Source organism: Mirounga angustirostris, unplaced genomic scaffold (genome assembly GCF_029215605.1).
Source record: "Mirounga angustirostris isolate CCGP_5_RB_7025 unplaced genomic scaffold, mMirAng1.0.hap1 SCAF_6, whole genome shotgun sequence".
Lineage (NCBI taxonomy): Eukaryota > Metazoa > Chordata > Mammalia > Carnivora > Phocidae > Mirounga > Mirounga angustirostris.
Genome location: NW_026991714.1, coordinates 58139258 through 58160815, shown reverse-complemented (window position 1 = coordinate 58160815; position 21558 = coordinate 58139258). Strand labels below are relative to the sequence as shown.

The window sequence follows — 21558 nt, the reverse complement described above, 5'->3', positions numbered from 1 at the left end:
CTCTTTTTATAATAATATTGTAGTGGATATAAGTTATATCCATTTTTTTAAATTCTAGGTATCAGAAAATTGTGTACAATTGTGAATGTGAGGTTACCATATTATCTAGTGGCTGATTTGGAAAAGGTTATATTGTACAGTAATATTCTGTATTACCAAATGGCTATTGTTAATGATACTTGGTTTTATGTCTCACTTACCCAGCGGTCAAACTCCTGATAGCTTTAACTATAAGGAATACAATTATGAACTCAGAGATAAGCTTTGGAGCCATCAGTCAGAAGGGAAAATCGCTTCCACTAGCACTTGCACTTTTTGTAGTAGGAGAGGAATGAAATCAACCTGAAAGCTGTGAGCATAGCCTCATGAGGTAGACAGGTTACTTATTTATCAGGTTTTATTACTAGCGGAGCAAATACAGCACAGAGACAGATTGGTAGAGGAAGACATTCTGACAATAAGAAGGGGAAGCTGAAAAGAAGGATCGAAGGAGGAAGACTATAAAATACTAAACAAACAGGCTTTTAGAAGTAGGGCAAACAGCTTTACTGTTGCCCCTCAGAATTCCCTGGCCAATTCTAAATGTATTGTGATGCAGAGGGTAAAAAAAAGTTGATGTTAAGTTATCAAGAATAACTTCAATAATATTCACTTTTCTCTATTTAAAAAGATAGCTGATCATTTAATAGACTTTATAAATATTTTTCCAAAAATTGGAAAAAAAAAAAACTCAGCCATAAGGCCATAAGCTTTAGTTGGCTGAAAGTTTACACATGTAGGATGACTCATTTGCTGATAGTATTTGGGAAATTAAATGTTGCTGAAGTAGTGTGAAATAGATCTAATTTTAGCTATCTTCTTGAAGACATATTCAGAAACTAATTTTAAAATAAATTACTTCTGATCTTAAATTATTCTCTATAGACCTGAGATGACAAGTGTTGTTGGAGGTTTTTCTGTTCTTGAGAATGAATGAATGATGAATGAGTTGGTGAATGAATTTGAGAACTAAGAAATTAAGCACGTTTTATCTATATACATTTATTGTAGAGGTATTAACAGTGATGAATAATTCCCTTAAGGTAAAGTACAGTTATATCATAATATATTGTACTATTGTTTAAAGCCACTCTCTAATCAAATAATCTTTTTTGTAAGGATATATGAATATAAATAGTATATCACTACCAGAGAGTTTGTAGCCAGATTCATATTCTGTTCATCACATAGGATAATTTCCATTGATTACATTGAATATTTTATTCAATTTAAGTTGGTACTTAATTTACTTATGATATGGGTATGGCAGAAAGAGATGAATAAAGGATAACTCTCAGATTTTTGGATCAAGGCCTGGGTGAATGATGATGCCATTTAACTAGGGTAGACTTGTTTGGAGGCAGAAATCAAGAGGTTCTCTGTTTTTCTGCCTTTTAGTCATTATCAGTAGAAATGTTATATAAAAGGGCAAATATTGAGCAGGCTTGGCAGAAGCTGCACTGTAATAGACCATCATCAATGAACTGTGTAATAAGTCCTCTGAGCAGAAATAAATTAAAGGCGAATAGTATATTCAAGTGAATTAAATCCTGAGCTTTTCTTTTTACATGCCTTTTTGTTTAGCAGGATTACATCTTTTAAAGTACTTGGGACTTCTACATCCCAGGCTTGTATTACCTAAAAATAACTTTTATAAAAATTAGAGAAACTGCCCACCACTGTCCTTCTCACCTGAACTAATGGAATCACCTCTTACCTGGGCTCCTTGTATCCACTCAGGCTATATAGCCTGTTCCCCAGCAATAGCCAGAGTGAACTTTTAAAAACATAAATCTAATCATGTCCTTCATCTACCTAAAACTTTTTAATTGTATCCCTTGCCCTTCAAAACAACCTAAACCCAAACCTTGGTTTACAGAGCCCTACATGACCTCCTGGACCTTGTCTCTCCAGCCTTATCTCAGGCCACCCCTCCCTCATTTACTCAGCTCTTAACAAACAGGTCTGCTTTTAGTCCTTTTAATACTCCATGCTTCTTTCCCTCTCAAAAGCTTTATATATGCTATTCCTTCTGCCAAAATCCTTTTCCCTACAGCAACTTCTACTCATCAAATCCCAGTTAGAAATTTCTTTCTCAAAAACAATATGACATTTTAATTTGAAATAATTCTCCCCTCTTTTTCTCTTTGTTACCTTCTGTATTCCTTCATTGCATTTGTCAGAATTTGTGATCATACATTTAAGGGTTGGTTTGATGCCTATATCCTCTAAATATTGCTTTCATTCTCTCTTACACTCAGTGCCTAACTAACACCATATCTGTTATACATTAAACAATAAATATCTGTTAAATGTGGGAGTAAATGAATTCTTTAAGCAGTGGGATGCCATAGACATTATTTCAGCTTGGGCAGAACCAGATTTATGTATTGGAAAGATGATTTTGGCAGGATTATAGATAGTTGATTGGAAGAGTTGGTAAGATTGATTGAAAACTGCAAGACCATGTAAGGGACTGTTGCAGTAGTCCAGGTGAGAGATAGTACGGGGTCTAAGCTAAGGCAGCTAGTGGTGGGAAATGAGAAGGGTGGACAGATTTTTTAAATATTTAAGAGACAGGATTGATGGTACTTTGAGACTGAGTAGTTAAAAATGAATGAGGGAACCATATCCAGGCGTCTTGATGGGTAATAGTGATACCATCAACCAAGATAGGGATTTCAGGAGAAGCAGCTCGTTTGGGGTCGGGGGGAGATACATGAGATTTTCTTGATATGTTGAGTTTGAAATACCTTGAGATATCCAAATGGAGAAATGTTATAGACAGTTGAATGGATATATGTTTCTGCGGGGGGGGGGTCACTGGAGAGGCCTGAGGTGGAGATAAACATTAAGAATCATCAATTTACCGATAGTAGTAGAAACCAGGGGAGCAGATGAGACTGTCTAGGAAAAGAGGATACAGTGAAAGGGGGAGAGTCTACACTACGAGCAAGCAGAGAACAGGATCTAGCTAAGGAGACAGAAAAGGAACAAGCAAAGAAATTGGCAGAAAGAATGCAACATCAGGGGAAAAGGAAAGTTCAAGGAGGAGATGGTTGCAGCAACATGTGAAGCAACAATGTCATATGAAAAGGACTGAGATGTTTTTGGACGTTGGTAATATGTAGGTTATCCATTGCTGTGGCTTTGTAATTTCGGTGGTACGGTGGAGGCAGAAGCCAGATAGCATGGTTGGAGAAGAAAGATTTTTTTAAAAAGGTGGAAATATTGGTATGTAGATGATCTTCCAATAAGCTCAATTAAAAAAAAGATAGAGGACAGGTAATGTCCGGGGGGGGGGGGGGTAGTTTCAAAACAGCTTTTTTTTTTTTTTTAAGTTTACATTCTTTTCTTCATTGATTTGTATACATTATTTTAAAAATACTTTTTAAATACATGAAAGACTGAACCTAAGGCTTTGGTGCATTGTGTTATTTAATTATTATAACATTTCTCTGAATTAGAGATTGTATAAGAAGAGTAAGAGACAGAAGAATGATGAACTACTTGCCAAGATCATACAGCCAATGAGTGAAGGACCTGGGAGTCACACTCACATCTGTTAGAGCCAGGAATCACTCTGCTAAAGCCATATCCCCAGGAGCAGAGGGTGTATACAAAACTGAGCATGTTTATCAGATAAGAAAGACTCCTTGTGGAAGAAGTTAAAGGTATAGGGGATAGTTGATGTCCTCAGATAATGCTCTTAGTTCAAGTTTTAATTTTGTCAAGACTCTTGTTCTCCATTTTACCCTGTAGAATGGGAAAAGTACATTTAATAAGTTTTCTTTCTGAATATGTCTCTAAGGATTGTTTAACCGTATTTTAAATTTCTTATTCATACTTGTAAAGAGACACTTAGATTTTTTAAGTTGATAATTCAGTTTTATTTTACCTGACCTTGTTCATCTCACAAGTCCTCTGGTACTTTGACATGTTGTTTAATTTCCCATAGTAGTTTATAGGTTTCTTTATTGGGGATAAAAATATTACTAATTAATTAAAAATTGGGGCGCCTGGCTGGCTCAGTCGGTAGAGCACACGACTCTTGATCTAGGGGTTGTAAGTTCGAGTCCCACATTGGGTGTAGAGGTTACTTAAAAATAAAATCTTTAAAAAAGAATTTTTTTAAAATTGTAATGGACTTGCTTCACTGAAAAGTTGTTTTCTTTCAATGTTTATATACATGTTATTGAATTAGTTGATTGCAGTCACTTTTGTTTATCTTGCATTTTTGACAAAAGCACAACATTTGATAAACATGTATTTAGTCTAAACCTTCAGAGTCATAAATGCAAGCAATAGTTAATTTCTTTTATCAAAATACTTTTTAAAGAAACAGTCAAGGAAATAAGTGCACAACATGCACATTGTTTTTATCCTGTTGTAAAATACTTCCCAATATTCTGCAAATATGGGGCTTTGCGAACACACATTGACAGCCTTTCCATGCTAATTAGAAACTCCTTTTGAGTAAGCACACTGGTATCTGTCCTGCATTTTGTTTAGTTTGAACAGTGTTTTAATGAGTAGTTCTGGTGTTTCTTTTTATTTAGATCTCTATGTTAGGCCTACCGTATTATAAGGGAAATAATCCTCTTCTGGCATATATTTCTCGTGCCCATTTATATTATGAAAACAAACACATTTTTTTTTCCTGTTAAAAATACTTAGGTCAGCAATTTTCCCCTATTAAAACAACAACAAAAGAAACCTATGACCTGAACTTTAAATTTTTGACAGGGTATAAGAAAATCATTGTGCCTGAGTTTTAAATTTTGGCCATGACTAAAGGTAGTTGTCTATATTCATTACAGTGATAATCATTAAGTGGGAGTTGATAATGCTATTACATTTGAAACTTATGCCTATGGGCAATTGTGTATCTGTCAGACACTCTAATTTGTAGCCTTAGAAATATAAATGTTAACTCTCCACTGTATATATTGTACAAAAGCAGGCTTCCTTTGATGTTGATAAAATGTTAACTTAGAGAATGAAGCTTTTGGTTTACCAGGAACCAGTGAAACAGCTCTTACTAACTCCACTAAGGTAGATGGGAAATGGGAAAGTTGGGCCTGTCATACATTAAGTGTGCATTCCCCTAAGATCACCAAATTAAAATTTCATTTTAGTAATATCTTGACAATATTACCTCAAGTAATATTTTAGATCACCATTAAGTGTACTTTGACAATTCCAATTTTTATTAAATAAATATCTAATTATTGAAGCCTGTTCTGTTAATGGGAAGTATCAATTCAGTATTCATCATACTGGAATATATCTGTAAGTACTGTATCTTAAATTCTAGAGAAAAAATAAGTTAGTGAAGTTAGACTTCATTCTCGATTTTTTATATTACTTAGAACTAATTATTATTTCATTGCTCAGAACGGAGCAACTAGTCCTCCTTTCCCCAACTACCAAGTCTGGATTCTTCCCATTAGTGATGTAGTTGATCTTTTGGAGGTTAAACCCTATTTCATTTTTATTGCGTGTATTCACTTATTCACTCTCATCTTAACCAAATCAGTATCTGTCTATATATCTAGTTAAATTGTGTTCTAACTCTGAATTGTGTATGATAAAAATAACTGGCATTTATTGAGTTTTTAGTGTGTGGCTGGCATTGTGTTAAAAACTTTACATGCATTATCTCATTTGTTCTAATATGATGAGTAGTAATATCCTCATTTTACTGATGAAGAAACCAAGACTCCCAAGAAATATGTAAGGACAAGAGAAATAAGTGATGGAGCCATATTTGTATGTCTCTGTTATTAATTCAACTCATATTATCTATTTTTGCCTGTGGCAAGTACTGGGTTCAACACTAGGATGCATGAATGAATAAAGCTAATGCTCCCTGTGCTTGGAACATAGTGTTGATTAACACTAACAGTGTTAATAATAACAATAGAGTTGATTAACCATAATAATAATAGCGGAGACACTTACAGTGCATAGTCTTTGTGCCAAACATTACTTTGAGCAATTTCTTCATGTTAATTTACCTAATCCACGCTACAACCTTATACAGTAGGTACTGTTATTCTCATTTTCCAGATGAGGAAACTGAGGCAAAGAGAGGTTAAGAAACTTGCCTGAGGGAGCCTGGGTGGCTCAGTCGGTTAAGCGTCTGCCTTCAGCTCAGGTCATGATCCCAGGGTCCTGGGATCGAGTCCCGCATTGGGCTCCCTGCTCGGCGGGGAGCCTGCTTCTCCCTCTGCCTGCTGCTCTCCCTGCTTGTGCTCACTCTCTCTCTGTCAAATAAGAAAAAAGAAACTTGCCTGAGCTCACATACTATGTGTTATACGTGTGGTTCAAACCCAAGCCTGGCTCTGCCATCTGTGATCATAACCGCTATGCTTTGCCTCATCTAACAGTAGAGACAGATGGTAAAAAAAAAAAAAATATATATATATATATATATATATATATAAGTGTGATGAGTGTTATAAAAGAGGAAATAACAAGGTTCATTGGGAAACATATAAGTGAGTCTTTGTCTCTTCTGGTTAGGGGAGGCCAAGTGAGGCATCCATGAGGATGAGACATTTAAGCTGAGGTCTGAAAGATGAGTATGAGTAAATTAGGTGAAGGGGCGTGAGTGCAGGGAAGCATGAATAGCATGTGGAGAGGCTCTGGGATAATCACGTTAGCATGACCGTGAGAATCCCAGTGTGGCTGGAGTGTGCGTGTAGCTTCAAGAGATAGGTGGAGCCCAGATTGAGAAGGACCTTTGGGACAGTTTAAGGTTTTGGATTTTAAGAACAGTAGGAAGCTAAGGAAGTATTTAAATAGAGAATGGCCTGATCTGCTTTATTCTGAATAGATTATGGTGAGTTGACTAGAGACCAAATCACTTAGGAAGTTCTCCTGGTAATAAAGATTTTTTTTTTAAGATTTTATTTATTTATTCATGAGAGAGAGAGAGAGGCAGAGGGAGAAGCAGGCTCCCTGCTGAGCAGGGAGCCCAATGCGGGACTGGATCCCAGGACCCCGGGATCATGACCTGAGCCGAAGGCAGAAGCTTAACCATCTGAGCCACCCAGGCGCCCGTGGTAATAAAGATTTTGACCTGCTGATAGAAGTATGGCAAGAGAATGAAAAGATTCAAGAAGTATCTAGCATATAGAGTAAACAGGCTTTGATAATAGTCAAATGAGGCAAGGGATTAAGGAGGAGTCCAGAGTATAAACTGCAGTAACAACTCCAGAATTTCTATATAGAAGTGGTTTAGTAATGGCAAGCTGGTGTCTTCACAGATTTGTGGTTGTTTGGGGGAGTTACTGGTGGAGATTAACAGATGCCATTTCTAGCTGCTGCAGGGGTGACTCCCAAGTTTTGATTAAGCACAGTTAAGTGGGTGGATACTTTCTTAAATAGGTAACCCTGGAAAAGGAGTAAAGTATGGGATGCATAGAAGGAGGTAGGAATCACAGGCTTGGTTTTGAATATGTTGATTTTGAGTTATCTGTGTGAGACACCCATGTGGAAAAGTCTGTTGGGCTGTGGATCATATGGATATGAAGCTTAGAAAAGATGTCAGGGGTGCCGCTCAAGGTCATGAGTTCAAGCCCTATGTTGGGCCTGGAGCCTACTTAAAAAAAAAAAAAAGGAGAGAGAAAAGAAATCTTTTAAAATAAAAGAAAGGTGTCAGAGCTAGAGAAATAAATTGGAAATTTTCTGCATATAGATGGTAATTGAGGCCATAAAAGTAGATGAAATTGACAAGGATGAGTATAAAAAATGAGGGGAGGAAGTACAATATCTAAAACATCTCAAAGAAAATCAGAAAAATTCCCAAATTGAAGATTTTGCTAGAGGAGAGCTGGTAAAGGAGATGAAGAAGCAACCACAGAGGTCACAGGTAAAGTAGACCAGTACAATGTCATGAGATTAAGAGAGGAGAAAGTCTCAAATACAGGAGAACTGTGTATGTGAGTGCTGCCGAAAGGCCAAATAAATAGTTTCCAGAAATTCTCCACTAAATTAATGTGGAGGAGATTGATAAAATTAGTGAGAGCAGTTTCACAGGCTGATAAGAGACAGAGGCCACAGTAGAGCAGGAGATGGAGAAATGGGAGATGAGAAGTAAGAAAAGCATTTCAAAACAATAAGCAAGGAGGACAGTTGCTGGAGGGGAAAGTGGTTAAAGAGTGTTCTCTGAAGCTGTCTACCTCGTTTGTTCATTTTTATTTGAAAGGACATTTTAACATATTCATCTGTTTACTATATGACAGGTTTGATTTTTTAAAAAGATAACATACCTGGGGAATCAGTTACAAAAAGAGAGGTACTGGATAAGGATTTTGGCAGGACTTCTGTGCCACATGGGGTGGGCATCTTTACCTGTTTTCTTCCTGTCTGTTCTCCCTCAAGACTGAATGGGAAAGAGGAATAGGGACTTTTATGCATAGAGAGCTATAAGACTTACAGGTCTGCAGCAGGTGAAAGAGAGCCTAGGTCGCATTCGGTGAAGTGACAACTACATTTCAACCCATAAATTCTAAATGTCACTGGGAATATGAAACCAGGCAGAGTCTGAATCTATATGTATCCCCAACCCATGCTTAAGTTCAATTTACGTGTCTATGTTATGTGATGAAAAAAGTTCTTGGATTAAAATTAGTATAATTGACATAAAGGTTGAGTTTTGATTGCCAGGAAGAAAATATGAACAGAATATTATTTCCAAAAGATTTTATAGGAGGGATTTATGAAGAAATACCAGTATTAAACTTGTGCTTTGTTTGGTTTTGGCTTTCATAACATAGTTTATAAAGTCAAATTACACTAGTGAGAACACTAATTTTTAGAATTAAATGTTGTCTCTTGCAGTCGTGTGTTTGGTAGAGAGGGGTTTTCTGTGAAGAATCTACTCCTAAAAATAGTTTCCCCACTTTGAATCAGAATCGCCTTCTTATACAAATGATTGGAAGAACTGGGTAGTCTGAGGTCTGCAGAAAAGTTACAGATTTCTGACCTGTAAAAATGGAAGTTTTTCATTGTTCTAGAAACAATATTTGAGAGATTTGCCTTTTTTCTGTGTAAGCCAAGTAAGTTGGGGAGCAAAATTTGGGAAGATAGTTGAACCCTATCATTGATGTGTCTACATTTTTTCAGAGAATTCAGAGAAAGTTTCTTTTTAGATTTAATTTTTTTTAAACTTTTGACATAATGGAATGAGAAGTCTCAATAAGGTCATTGCATAATAGAAAATACTTTTAGTAAAGAATATACTATTTCTAAGTTATCTCCAGTTTACCTAAGCTATTATGGGTGATTAGTGTATGATTATACAGTTATGATAGTGTCCCAGTGGCAGAAAAGATGTTGGGCAGAGTGATTCCAAACAAATTATTGTGGCCATATCCTCATTCATTATCTTCATTTTGATTATACTTTAAATTTACATATAGGATAGGTCTCCAGGGATATCCTAGCTAGAAATCCAAAAAACATCCATATCAGTATTTAGATGATATGCAAACCTAGTTGCCAAGATAGTGTATTTTGTACTACTGTTAGCACACTTAATTTTTTGTATGTCTTTGAGCATCTTTTTTAGAACCAAAAATGATTATAATTTCATAATGTCAGTGCACAGATTAAATGGTTTGAATACATACATATTACCAAAAAGAAAAATGTATTTGTGGTTCATATGTGAAAGGCTCAGAAAGTATCTGATTAAAGTTCAGAGAAGTTCCTTTCAAATTATATTCCAGACCATTCTGAAGTTTCTTCCTGAGTCAGTACACTAACCTGAAAGGGGTCTTATACCAAATCTAGAGAGGACCTTTTAAATTTGGTTCTTAATCTTAAAACTTTAGCAGTGTTGAACAAATTAAAAGCGATTTTCCCCCACTACACTGCCCTTGTGCTGAGAGCACCAGAATTTAATTAATTTTATTCTCCTATAATGTTTTTAGAGAAAGGAGAAATAGTTCAATCTCTAAGGGCCCTGCAAGAAGATACAGTGTAGTTTTCCACTACTCTGGGGCCAAAGTGACAATTTGGGCTACCAGAACTTTTATCAGTTACGTTAATATATTGCTGATATGAATTAGACATTTCTGAGAAATAACACCACCAACAATTGATATTTCTTAACTGAAATATTTATTTAAGCAATTATTTTCTACTTCGTATTCAAGTTATTTCGAAGACAGTATAGCAAGTAGGAACTTCACATAGAAGGAAGCCTAGATGCCTAGAGTAAAAAAATCTAGCTCAGAATCACCAGTTTCATCATCCGTAAAATGGACATGGGGCTATATGCTACAAAGGTTTTAAACAAGGATACATAGATCTCCTAGGAAGGCTCTTAAATTAAAACTTCTACTGTTAAGCAAGAAATATCTTAGTTATAAATTTCTGGGTATTGTGTAAGTAAGGCTTTGAATAATACAGTTTTTAGATTGTGTTTGCTGACCCAGCTTCTAATAAATAGAGCAAGTTAAGGAAAATCTAAATGGTTACAAGTATTTTTTCAACTACAGTAAAAATCAAACATTTAATTTTTTAGTTTTTTAAAGTTGATTTTTCTTAGACATTTCTAGCTTAAAATATGTATTTTATCAGAAAAAAATGTGAATTAATTCACTAATAAGCCAGGAATCTACATTTCTGAGAAAACTGAACGTGACAGGATGTATGTGATCAAGAAAAGGAGTATTAAAAGTAGGAAGAGTAGGCTGGAACTAACCAGGAGATGAACCCTAAACTTTGGATAGATATTCTCATTAATGCCTCAGTTCTGCATTGTGTGGTGTTTCTGCCAGAGGCGCTCATTATTTATGTGCAGTCTTCAAGGAATGAACTAGACTCGGGTCTGAAGTTTGTGTAGCTAACAGAAGAGTGCATTCTGTTTATACAACGATGGACCAGTTTTACCCAGGGCTGCTGAGTTCATTAACAACCTGAATATAGAAATTCTGTCAACTATAGTCATTTTATAAATTAAATGAGTACCACTATGTTTTACATGATTTACAATATGTAGATTATATTCATGAGAGATTAAATAATAACTTTGTAGTAGATACCATAAGGAAGAAGGTTTTAATTAACATTGATCATCTCAGGAAGCTTCTTGCTTTCTGGGAAGGGGGTGTTGTATACATTTAAATAAGATATTTTCTACACCAGTTTGACCTCCGAACAGCTCTTTGTTCATTATATTCCTATAATTATAGCATTCAAGTCTCTGTCTCTCTAATTTTACTCAAAAGAGAAAATTTTGAAATAGCATTTAAATGGCTTTTTAAAACTTTTGCTTCTGTAACTGAGGTGGATGTAAGAAATTCTGTCCTATTCTCTTACACCTGCTTTTGTTTTCTATTCCTTCTTTACTTTAAAAAAAAAATAAATAGCAAAGCACTTTATAAAGTGCTGTGAGAGATAATGAAAGAACGAGCCCCAGCTCTGCCTCTTGGTTTCCTGGATCATTCTCAGTCTTTCAGCTGTCTGTCCTCATCAGTTCTAGGTGCCTAAAGATGACCATGATTTGGGTAGGAGTGGGGACAGAAATTTCAACAACATAATTAAGAATAAGGGAAAACTATGTGTGGACATATGACTAACAGCAAATTTTTTAAAGATGGTCAAGGGTAGGACAGATGTTTTAAAAGTCCCATTCTTGATAATTTTATGTAAGCTAAATGTCTGTTAATTCAGTTATTTTATCAGAATGACATTTGATAAAACACCTCTTGTAAAACACTGAATGTGATACTGAATCTTTGAAAGTTGTGTAATGGCTTGTTAATTTATTTCCAGCAGCTGTTTATATCAATGACATAGTCATAACAAGAATAGTACAAGAACCAAAGTTTTTACCATTTGGGAGGCCAGCTTTATAATTCATTGACACTTTTATTTTCAAATACCAATTAATATCATAGGAGAGGATCTCTCGTGAGTTAGAATTGAAGGCCTAAGAACTGATAGTCCTGAGTTTGTTATCAGCTTGACTTCTCATCTCTTGGACAGAATCTTTTTCCCTTTCTACTGCAGTTCTGTATTTGAGGTCTTGTTAATTGCCCTCTCACAGGATAAAAGTTAGAGCAGAGGTTCTGTCCGATTCTCTTTTAATAAGTGCTCCAGTGTCTTCAAGAGGGATGCAAAAAATACAAGTCCTTCATTGCAATATAAAGTGAACCTAATAACCAAAAAACCTGAGTAATTTTGGTTTTATGCCTTTGTTGTTATTTTCCAAGGCAGAAGGCTTATTTTTTGTACTGTTACATCAGTTCTTGAACGGGTATCAAGAAAACAATTATATCACAGAAGCATATTCTTTCTGCAGGCAACTGGCAGAAATGTTACGTTTGATTATATATAGCAGTCTGTATTTTCTCTGTATGTTAATGTTTCCCCAAACTATTAATCATAAAAAGAAAAAATTTTAAAGCTCTATTTTATTTTGTCTTTGAATACCCAGGTACTCTTGCTGGGGGGAGGCGGGGACATGCGGGAAAGGATGATTTTGGAGTGGCCTTTATCAATTTCTGTCAGATTTCTTGATTTTATTTGCCATTTTACAAAGATTTAATATGTTGAGATAGATATATATTATGGACATCCCCTGTAGACTCTTAAGGTGAAATTACCATTTCCATAATTTAGAAAACAAATTACTTGCAAGATTAGTCAGGAGAGGAAGAGGAAATATACTAAAACATATGGTCTTGTAGCAAGGAGAGTTTTATAAATATCAAAAGCACATCGTTTTCTTTTCCTCCCCTCCCAATAGAGTTCAGGCTCTACTCCCTTTCTAGATTATAAATCTATGGTTTTGAAAGAACAGAAAGAATTTGATAACCTTCAGTTGTTGCAGAATTTTCACTGAACCACTTCTTTCAGAGCCCCAGCATCTTCTCAGTGTTTCTGAAGGAGCTAATGTTAGCTATTCTTGATGCTCTAGCAACTAAAAAATAAAATAGCGACCATTCCATTAAATGAAAGTACCAATTTTTAACATATTTCATTGCTTGTTAATATTCTTTGATTTCCTAATGACTAAATATGGTTCTCAAATGTGTTTAATTTTCCATCTGAATCAAAGGGAGTCATGTACACAAAGCTAGAATTTGATGCAATGCCACTTTGAAATAGTGTTTCTATAACACTTGCTTTTGAACTTTAAGTGAGAACCATAACAGATGTGAGAAAGAATTATGACAAGGACAACCTAATTTAAGTTTTATAAATTTTAGGAAATGTCATCTTTTTATTGGTTTCAGAGACTTTTTCAAATGTTTTAAACACAATTTTCAGATAACAATAATGAAAAGCTGAGCCCCAAACCAGGGACAGGTGAACCAGTTTTAAGTTTGCACTACAGCACAGAAGGAACAACTACAAGCACAATAAAACTGAACTTTACAGATGAATGGTAAGTTAATATTTTTGTAAAGCTGTTCTTAGCCTTTGTAGGATTGTATTAGATATTATTTTTAGCACTTCATCATCTTTATGTTTTGTTTTGCTGTAATGCATTGGTTCTCAAATTTAATGTGCTTCAGAATGGCTTGAAGAGGTTGTTAAAACACAGATTACTGGGCCCCACTCTTGGTTAAGTTTGAGGTGAGATCAGAGAATTTGCATTTCTAAAAACTTCCCAGGAGATGCTGATGTTGGTGGTCCTGGAGTATTTCTTCTGATAGAAAATGCAGAAGATAAAAAAAAATAATTAATCACCAATAGACCATTAGTGCCAAAAAATAAACCTAACATTTTGGAACTTTTTGCAGTCTTAGTCCTGTGTACAGGTGTGTGTGTATATATGTGTGTATATATGTGTATATATATGTACACACACACACACACATATATATACATATTTGTATGCATGTTTGATTTGGGGTTTTAAATTTTAATCATACTGAACATATGCTATTCTCTCCTGCATTTATTTGGCCTAACTCTGTAATAAATATTTCCACATTTCTACTTAATTTTTATAAATACATATTTACTAGCTGTGTACTATGCCATCAGTTAGATTTACCATAATTTACTTAACCATTTCCCTTTCATCAGGCAGTGAATTTGTTTGCCTTTTTTTAAAATGACGAATATCTTTGTTTACAAGCTTTTTCCTACCTTTAAGATTATTGATTTGAGACGTATTTTTAGAAGTTGAATTCTATCTAGGTCAAAGGATATTGCCAAATTATTTTCAAAGGGCTCTTCTGTCACTGCATTTCTCCCAGCAGCATAGGAAAGCACACACATGTGCGGTCCCCAGGCCAGTATTCAATATCAGTATATTCATTTATTTTTAACTTATGTATTTGATTTTAAAATAATTGTCATTTTTATTTAATTGATTAATAGTAAGGTTGAACTTGATATTTTGTCTAGGTTCTCTTTAATGACATTTCTGATTATACTTATGGTTTATTAATCTAGTTAAATCTTATGTTTTAAAAAAATCAAGTTATGTGAGCTTCTTATATTCTTTCACACTGTCTCATGGCCTTATGCTTGAGACAGCATCCAAAATTTTGTTAAGTTTATTGATATATAAATATGATTTAATATATAGATAATATAATCTTTCTTAATATATAATTAATTATATATTAATATAATTATATGATTAATATGTAATAATTATATTGATCATCTTATAACCAATATATTAATTATGTTACATAATTAATATATTATTACATTAATATATTCAATTGTATATTATATATTATATGCTGGTATAATATATAAATAATATGTAGTTATATATTATTTATTAATATATAATTATATGTTGATATGTGATATTATTTATTTATTCCAATTCACTGGTTTCCATTTGTGTTTATATGTGTATGTATTTTACATTAAAATCTTTGATTAAGTAGTATTTTAAAATACTATTGAAATCCTTCTATGTTCCAGAGACTATTCTAGACACTGGGAATACATCAGTGAAAAAAACTGGCCAAAGGCCCTTGTCTTATTGGAACTTACATTCTAGGGGAAGATAGACAATAAACAGAGTAAATAAGGGAATTGTGTAGTATGGTAGGAGGTACTAAGTGCTATGGAAGAAAACAGAGCAAGTAAGGGGTGATAGGGAGACCTCGGGCAAGGGTAGACATCATTGAGGAGATGGCATTTGGACAAAAACTTGAAGGGTAAGGAGTGAGCCATGCATAAATCTGGAGGAAGAGCGTTATAGGCAGAGAGAAAGCTAGTTCAAAGGCTCTGAAGCAGGAACAGATGGAGTACATTCAAGGAACTTTAAGAAAACCCGTGTAGCTGGAGTGGAGTGACCAAAGGAGAAAGTAGTGGCAAAGATGGTCAGCCAGGCGTGAGGAGCATATTTAAAGGATAGAGGATGTCTCTGATGGCTGTGTAGAGACTAGGCCATAGGTAGAAGCCAGGCGACCAGTTGAAAGACTTTGACAGTAAGAAAGGTGAGAGGTGGTGAGGGCAGTGGAGATAGTAAGAAGAAACTGGATTCTAGATATATATTTGAAGGCTGAACAGTCAGTAGAATTTCTAATTTCTTTATGAGCCCTAGTGTTTGAACTCAACTTTTTATAATCCTGCATGATATCTGTGGCCCTTTTCCTTAATACGTAATTTAAGATCATAGAAGATTGTTATTCTTTATGTCTTTCCTATTCTACTCTTATGTTTCTGTATAGAAAAGCCTGATTTTTTTATAGAGAATCTCACTGGAGTATTTTTTTAGCAAAGATCTTTAGTCCCACTCTTCTTTTGAATGCTACTTTTCCTTCTCTAAAAACTGACCATGAATTACATTCTCTCATTCATTAGTTTCTTATTTCTTTATCAAAAAGTAATTAGCTTTTTTTTTCTGATTAAGAAAGAAAAAAGAAAAAAATGGTAAAAGGAGAATTCAGGAAGGCAGTCTTTTTCATCTCTGCCAGTTTGGTATCTTGCTTTTATTTTAGTTTCTTTGATGATAGATGAGGCAATAGAGCACACTAAGAGCTTAGATGTTAAACTTGACAAGCTGTTGAACCTCTCTGAATCTTAGTGTTTTCATCTGAAAATGGGCATATTTAAGAGAACCTACTTCAGAGTTTTGTTGGGAAGATTTAATGAGATCACGCAGAAAAAGTCCATAGCACTTAGCACATTGACGGGCACGTGATAGGCCCAGGGGTCAGCTTTACGTTATCATCTTTTGTAAATTGCCTTTCATATCCTTTGCCCGTTTTTCTACTGCAATGTTTATCTTTTTCTTATTGATTTATAAGAACTATTTATTTATTATAAAATTAAGTGAGGATGATACCATTTGTCTTTCATTTGTTGCAAATATTTTTCCCAGTTTGTTGTTTGTCTTTCAGTTTACTTATGGTAGTTTTGCTTTATGGTTTCGGCCTGTGAGCTCATGCTTAGAAAATCCTGTCCTTCCCAGGATTAGGGGGAAAGCTTCTTCTTATTTTCCTCTTATATTTCTGTGATTTTATATCAAAAATATGTGTTTAATGATTCTACAATTTATTCTGCCATAAAGTATGATGTAGAGCTATAGCTTAATTTTTCCACAACTGTTCCTTTGTCCTAGTACCATTTATTGAACAATTTATTCTTTTTTCTGTGATTTAAAATGCCATATTAACATATGCTAAATATATTTACTTGGTTACATTGTCTTTTCCACTAATGGCTCTGTTTTCCTACATCAGTACTATGTTTTAGCTATCAAAACTATTATGCACTGAGCATTTTATTTATGCCTGTATCATAGCTTTCTCAATGGAAAAAAAAGATTTATATATCATATTGTCTTCTCTTTACCAAAATTGCTATATATTTCTTTCTGGTTAAAAAGAAATAACATGTTCATTGAAAAAAAAATTCAGAATCTAGAGAAAAGTATGGAAAAACTCACTTGCAATAATCCTACTGAGATGACACTTAACATGGGTACACATCCTTTCTGACATTATTCTCTGCATATATGCCCATGTAGATATGCATTCTTTTAAAAAACATATCCTATTATACATGGGTGCCCTTTAAAAAAAATCAAATTGACTTCTGCAATTAGCCTGAAAGAGTTTTTATAAAATCTTGGCCAAAAGTCCATGATGATTTGCATTGTTTATTGAGTCACTGCTATATGTCTGTAATTAACAGTTTTCAAGTACTGTAACTCTTAAGCTTTTTTTTCTTGTTCACATTTATTCTAAATCTAAGAAATTATTGCATTTCTATGAATTTAATTTTAATCTTAGTCAGATTATTGTACATTTTCCTCTATTTTCTTTCCCATTCAATCCCCACCTTACACATATGCCATGATTTATCACAGAATATTCCTTGAAAATTATTTAAATCTATCTAGTATTCTGCTCTAGCCAAAAATGCTGACAGAATTATAGTCATTATCAGGTAAGTATTAAAACTAAAACATGAAACATTATCCTAACCTTCTGCAAAACCATGGTGCTCAATCACCTGCCATATCTGAACAGCAATCCAGAGTGGATGTGATCCACAGAGGGCAGTTCAAGGACCAAAGAACTATCCAGGTCTCTTTTCAAGTATTAATTTAAAAGTAGCCTAGAACAACAAAGTCTGAAAGGACATATGATCAAAGTCCATAAAACCAGGAAGAATTGGGATGCGGTGAACCATCTGTGGTGAGGACAAGAAGGGGGTCTATGTAATTAAATTAAAATTCAATAGAAATGTATAGAAATATATATCTGATTATAGGAGCATCAAAACTGTGAAGAAGTGGTGGTCCTTTGGTATTTTTAAATCTCCTTTTTAAAGTTAAAGAGGATTAGAATAATCACCTTGATGTTTAAAAGTGGTGTTTTACAAGTACTATTAAAATAATAAATCCTATATTTTATTTGTGGTGTGAATTTTTTATTCTGTTTCTCTAATTGTAAAATATAAAAATCATCCTAAAAGTTCATATTTATTAACTTCTTGGTGGAACCACTTATTTTGTTTTATGGTAGGAGCAGTACTGCCTCAAGCTCTAGAGGAAATGGGAGCCACTGCAAATCTGAGGGTCAGGAAGAACCCTTGGCCCCAGAGAGCTCTGTGCAGCCACCGGGAGACAGTGACACAAGTAAGGTGTTGTTTTGCTTTTGTCATTACGAAGCCCCAGTGTTGGATGTCCATGTACTTTTCTTTTCCTTCAGTGCAGCAGTTCTGTTTCTTGGTTTTTTTGTTTGTTTGTTTTTTAAAGATTTTATTTATTTATTTGACAGAGAGAGACACAGCGAGAGAGGGAACACAAGCAGGGGGAGTGGGAGAGGGAGAAGCAGGCTCCCCGCAGAGCAGGGAGCCCGATGTGGGACTCGGTCCCAGGACCCTGGGATCATGACCTGAGCCGAAGGCAGTCGCTCAACCGACTGAGCCACCCAGGCGCCCCTGTTTCTTGTTTTTAATAAATTTCCTTTGCCTCAGTAGTCTAGACATTACTATTGATGAACAGATAGCAAATGCAAATGGCAGGGGCCTTACACATTTCAGATGGGGAGTCACAGTGAAGCACGGTGTCTCTCTGTGGACACAGCGGCCAGGACAGTGGTCATTACACTGAAAATATGTGAGATGTAAATGTTAGAGTGATCTTTACTGTTTTTATACTTAGCAGCAAAATCCAAAGTATCTGCTTGATTTTTTCAAAGACTATGGTGGCTTGTAAAGGGGGGGAAAAATGAATAAAATTTGAATGGGTTATGAATGAATCTTGTTTCATACAGGAAATGCCATTTAGGGACTTTTTCAGAACCTTTCCTAGAATATTTTCCATGACCATTATATGAAATTCAGTGTCTAGTACCGAGCCTGGAACACAGTAGATTTTCAATAAATACTTGGGTAAATGAAGGAATAAATGAATTCTACTTCTTATTAAATGAATAGATACCTCAATGTAACAGAGTTTACAAGAATTAAATATGTGTAAAACAACTGTCTGGTAAGCAGATGTGCAGTCAGGAGCAAAAAAGACTGATCCCTAATGGTCTTGGAATTAAATCCCAGAAATAAATATTTTCAGTGGCCAAAACAGAATTTATAGTAGGGTCAACTTTTTTTTTTTTTTTTTTAAGATTTTATTTGTTTATTTGACAGAGAGAGAGATAGCAAGAGCAGGAACACAAGCAGGGGGAGTGGGAGAGGGAGAAGCAGGCTTCCTGCCGAGCAGGGAGCCCGATGTGGGACTCGATCCCAGGACCCTGGGATCGTGACCTGAGCCGAAGGCAGATGCTTAACAACTGAGCCACCCAGGCGCCCTATAGTAGGGTCAACTTTACTATTAGTTCATGATAGTTGAGATTATACCAGATGCATGATAAAGGGATAGAAAAATACTCAGTTTTAAGTTTAGAATTTGTGAAGTTTAGCAAAAAGGCAAGACCAAGTAATGTCAATTGTGAGGGGTAATCTAAAGCAGAAATTCTTCATGAAGAGTTCATGAAGGTCCATGCGTGGGCTTTGGGAGGAGGCAGTGGGCAGGATTGCTCATCCATCCTTGATAGTGTTTGTACAGTTTGGTATATACATTTGCATATACAATTTGCATTATACTGAAGGGAGGTTATATCTGAGTGTCAGAAGGTTCTGTGATCCAAAAAGGATTAAGAGGGGCGCCTGGGTGGCTCAGTCGTTAAGCGTCTGCCTTCGGCTCAGGTCAGGATCCCAGGGTCCTGGGATCGAGCCCCGCATCGCTTCTCCCTCTCCCTCTCCCCCTGCTTGTGTTCCTTTCTCGCTGTGTCTCTCTCTGTCAAATAAATAAATAAAATCTTCAAAAAGGATTAAGAGCTACTTATACAGAGGAAAGCTAGCGTTTTCAGTTAATGCTTATTTTTATTTAAAAAAAATTGGATTTAATGGTAATTTGGTTTATTTATTTCCCAGAAGCTCTTGAAGAATCATCAGAGGATGTGACAACATATCAGGAAGGTACATCTGCAGAAAACACAGTTGAGAACCGTATAGAAATGGGTGAGTTGTCTTGTTCTCTTTAGATAATTGCTTCATGTGGGAAAATAAGAAGCTGTAATTTCTGTTACTCTCTCCTGAGTTAGAGACAGATTCCAAATAGATGTGTTATGGAATTCTCCTCTTCCTATAGGGAGAGCTTCAAGTTAGATTAAACAAGGTTGCCAACATGACCAACTGTTTCTACTTTATTTTCTGACAGCACAATCAGATAAATTCACATCTGAGCCATCGGATTCCAGCTCAGGAGAAAGAAATGACTTCAATCTTGATAGCTCTTGTGGGGTTCCAGAAGAATCCACTTTGTCTGAACAAGGCAAGGAACCAGGAACTTCTGGTCAAACTAGCACTGAAGGTGCTACCAATCAGAATACCACCAGTCCTCAGCCTCCGTCACAAACAGAAGCCATCGGGCCTTTGGCTCATGAGGAAGCATTAGCCAGGGACTCTGCTCTCCAGGACACAGATGACAGTGATGATGACCCCGTCCTGATCCCAGGTGCAAGGTATCGAGCCGGACCTGGTGACAGGTTGGTAAATTTTTAATTAAAATGAACTATAAAAAATACGATTCACAGGACTTTGCTTGAAGTCACATAAAGGAATCTCTCCATTTTTTACAGTTGCTTTCTCTAAGAGTGTCTCAGTTGTATAAACTCAGAGTTTTTTAAACTGTAAATGATTTTATGTATTACATTCTTTAAGCAAACTGCATTAAGAGGGGAATAAAAAGTCTCATTGCTCTCTATCTCCAGCACTGAGACTGGCTCCTCAATTTACAGATCAAGAGAAAGGAATGTTGAGAACGACCAACAGGTTACATATGAAGTCAGGGTTATATTTAGCTGTCAGATTGCCCTGTAGACAGCCTGGCCTTTATCAGTTTTGTTTTGTTTAATGTTCAGTTTTTTTAATGTTCTGCTTTTCTATTGACCCTGGTTTAAGGTAGTGTGATAGTAGTTCTCTTTTTGAGAACCTTATGTTTTTCTGTGATTTCTACTGAATAACTCAGTTTAGAAAATGAAAAATTACACCAAATCACAAACATAGCTACAATAAAGAATTGCTCACATGTTCATTACTTTTCTCATTTTTTATTTTGTGTGATCATACGAATATATCTTATTTTTAGTAGATAAAGTAAATCTTTTAAAGCGTATTGCATTCCATACTCTTCAAAAGCTGTTTCTGCAGATAATGCTATCATATCTCATTATAAGCTCTGCCCTTTCCCAGAGAATAAAATTTTATCTTTAAGTTCCTAGCTTACACAGGTGTGAAGAACCATTTCACATATTTCCATGCTCAATATACTAGTGTTCATAAAATATTCTGACATTTCTGTCAAGTGAAAAATATAGTAAAAAGACGATACAGCATTGCCATTCTTTAATGGTAAAGTAATGATCAAGAACATTATGACGTGGGCTTGAATCCTGGTTTTACTACTTAGCTATATTTCCTCATTTAAATTACTTAATGTTTTTGTAAGTTTCAGTTTCCTTATCTATAAAAGGAGGTTATGACTATCTAGAATTTTTATAA

General features: G+C 35.1%; 1 protein-coding gene across 8 annotated transcripts in view; it reads left to right on the top strand.

Moving 5' to 3' along the window:
• Nucleotides 1-21558, top strand: part of DCAF6 (DDB1 and CUL4 associated factor 6) — a 135878-nt gene that overhangs the window by 83533 nt on the left and 30787 nt on the right. For all 8 annotated transcript variants that reach the window (XM_045877527.3, XM_064594372.1, XM_064594370.1 and 5 more), the window contains 4 exons: nt 13333-13450; nt 18018-18130; nt 19930-20016; nt 20216-20543. In XM_045877527.3, coding sequence (XP_045733483.1) covers nt 13333-13450; nt 18018-18130; nt 19930-20016; nt 20216-20543 — 646 coding nt within the window. The remainder of the gene's footprint in view (nt 1-13332; nt 13451-18017; nt 18131-19929; nt 20017-20215; nt 20544-21558) is intronic.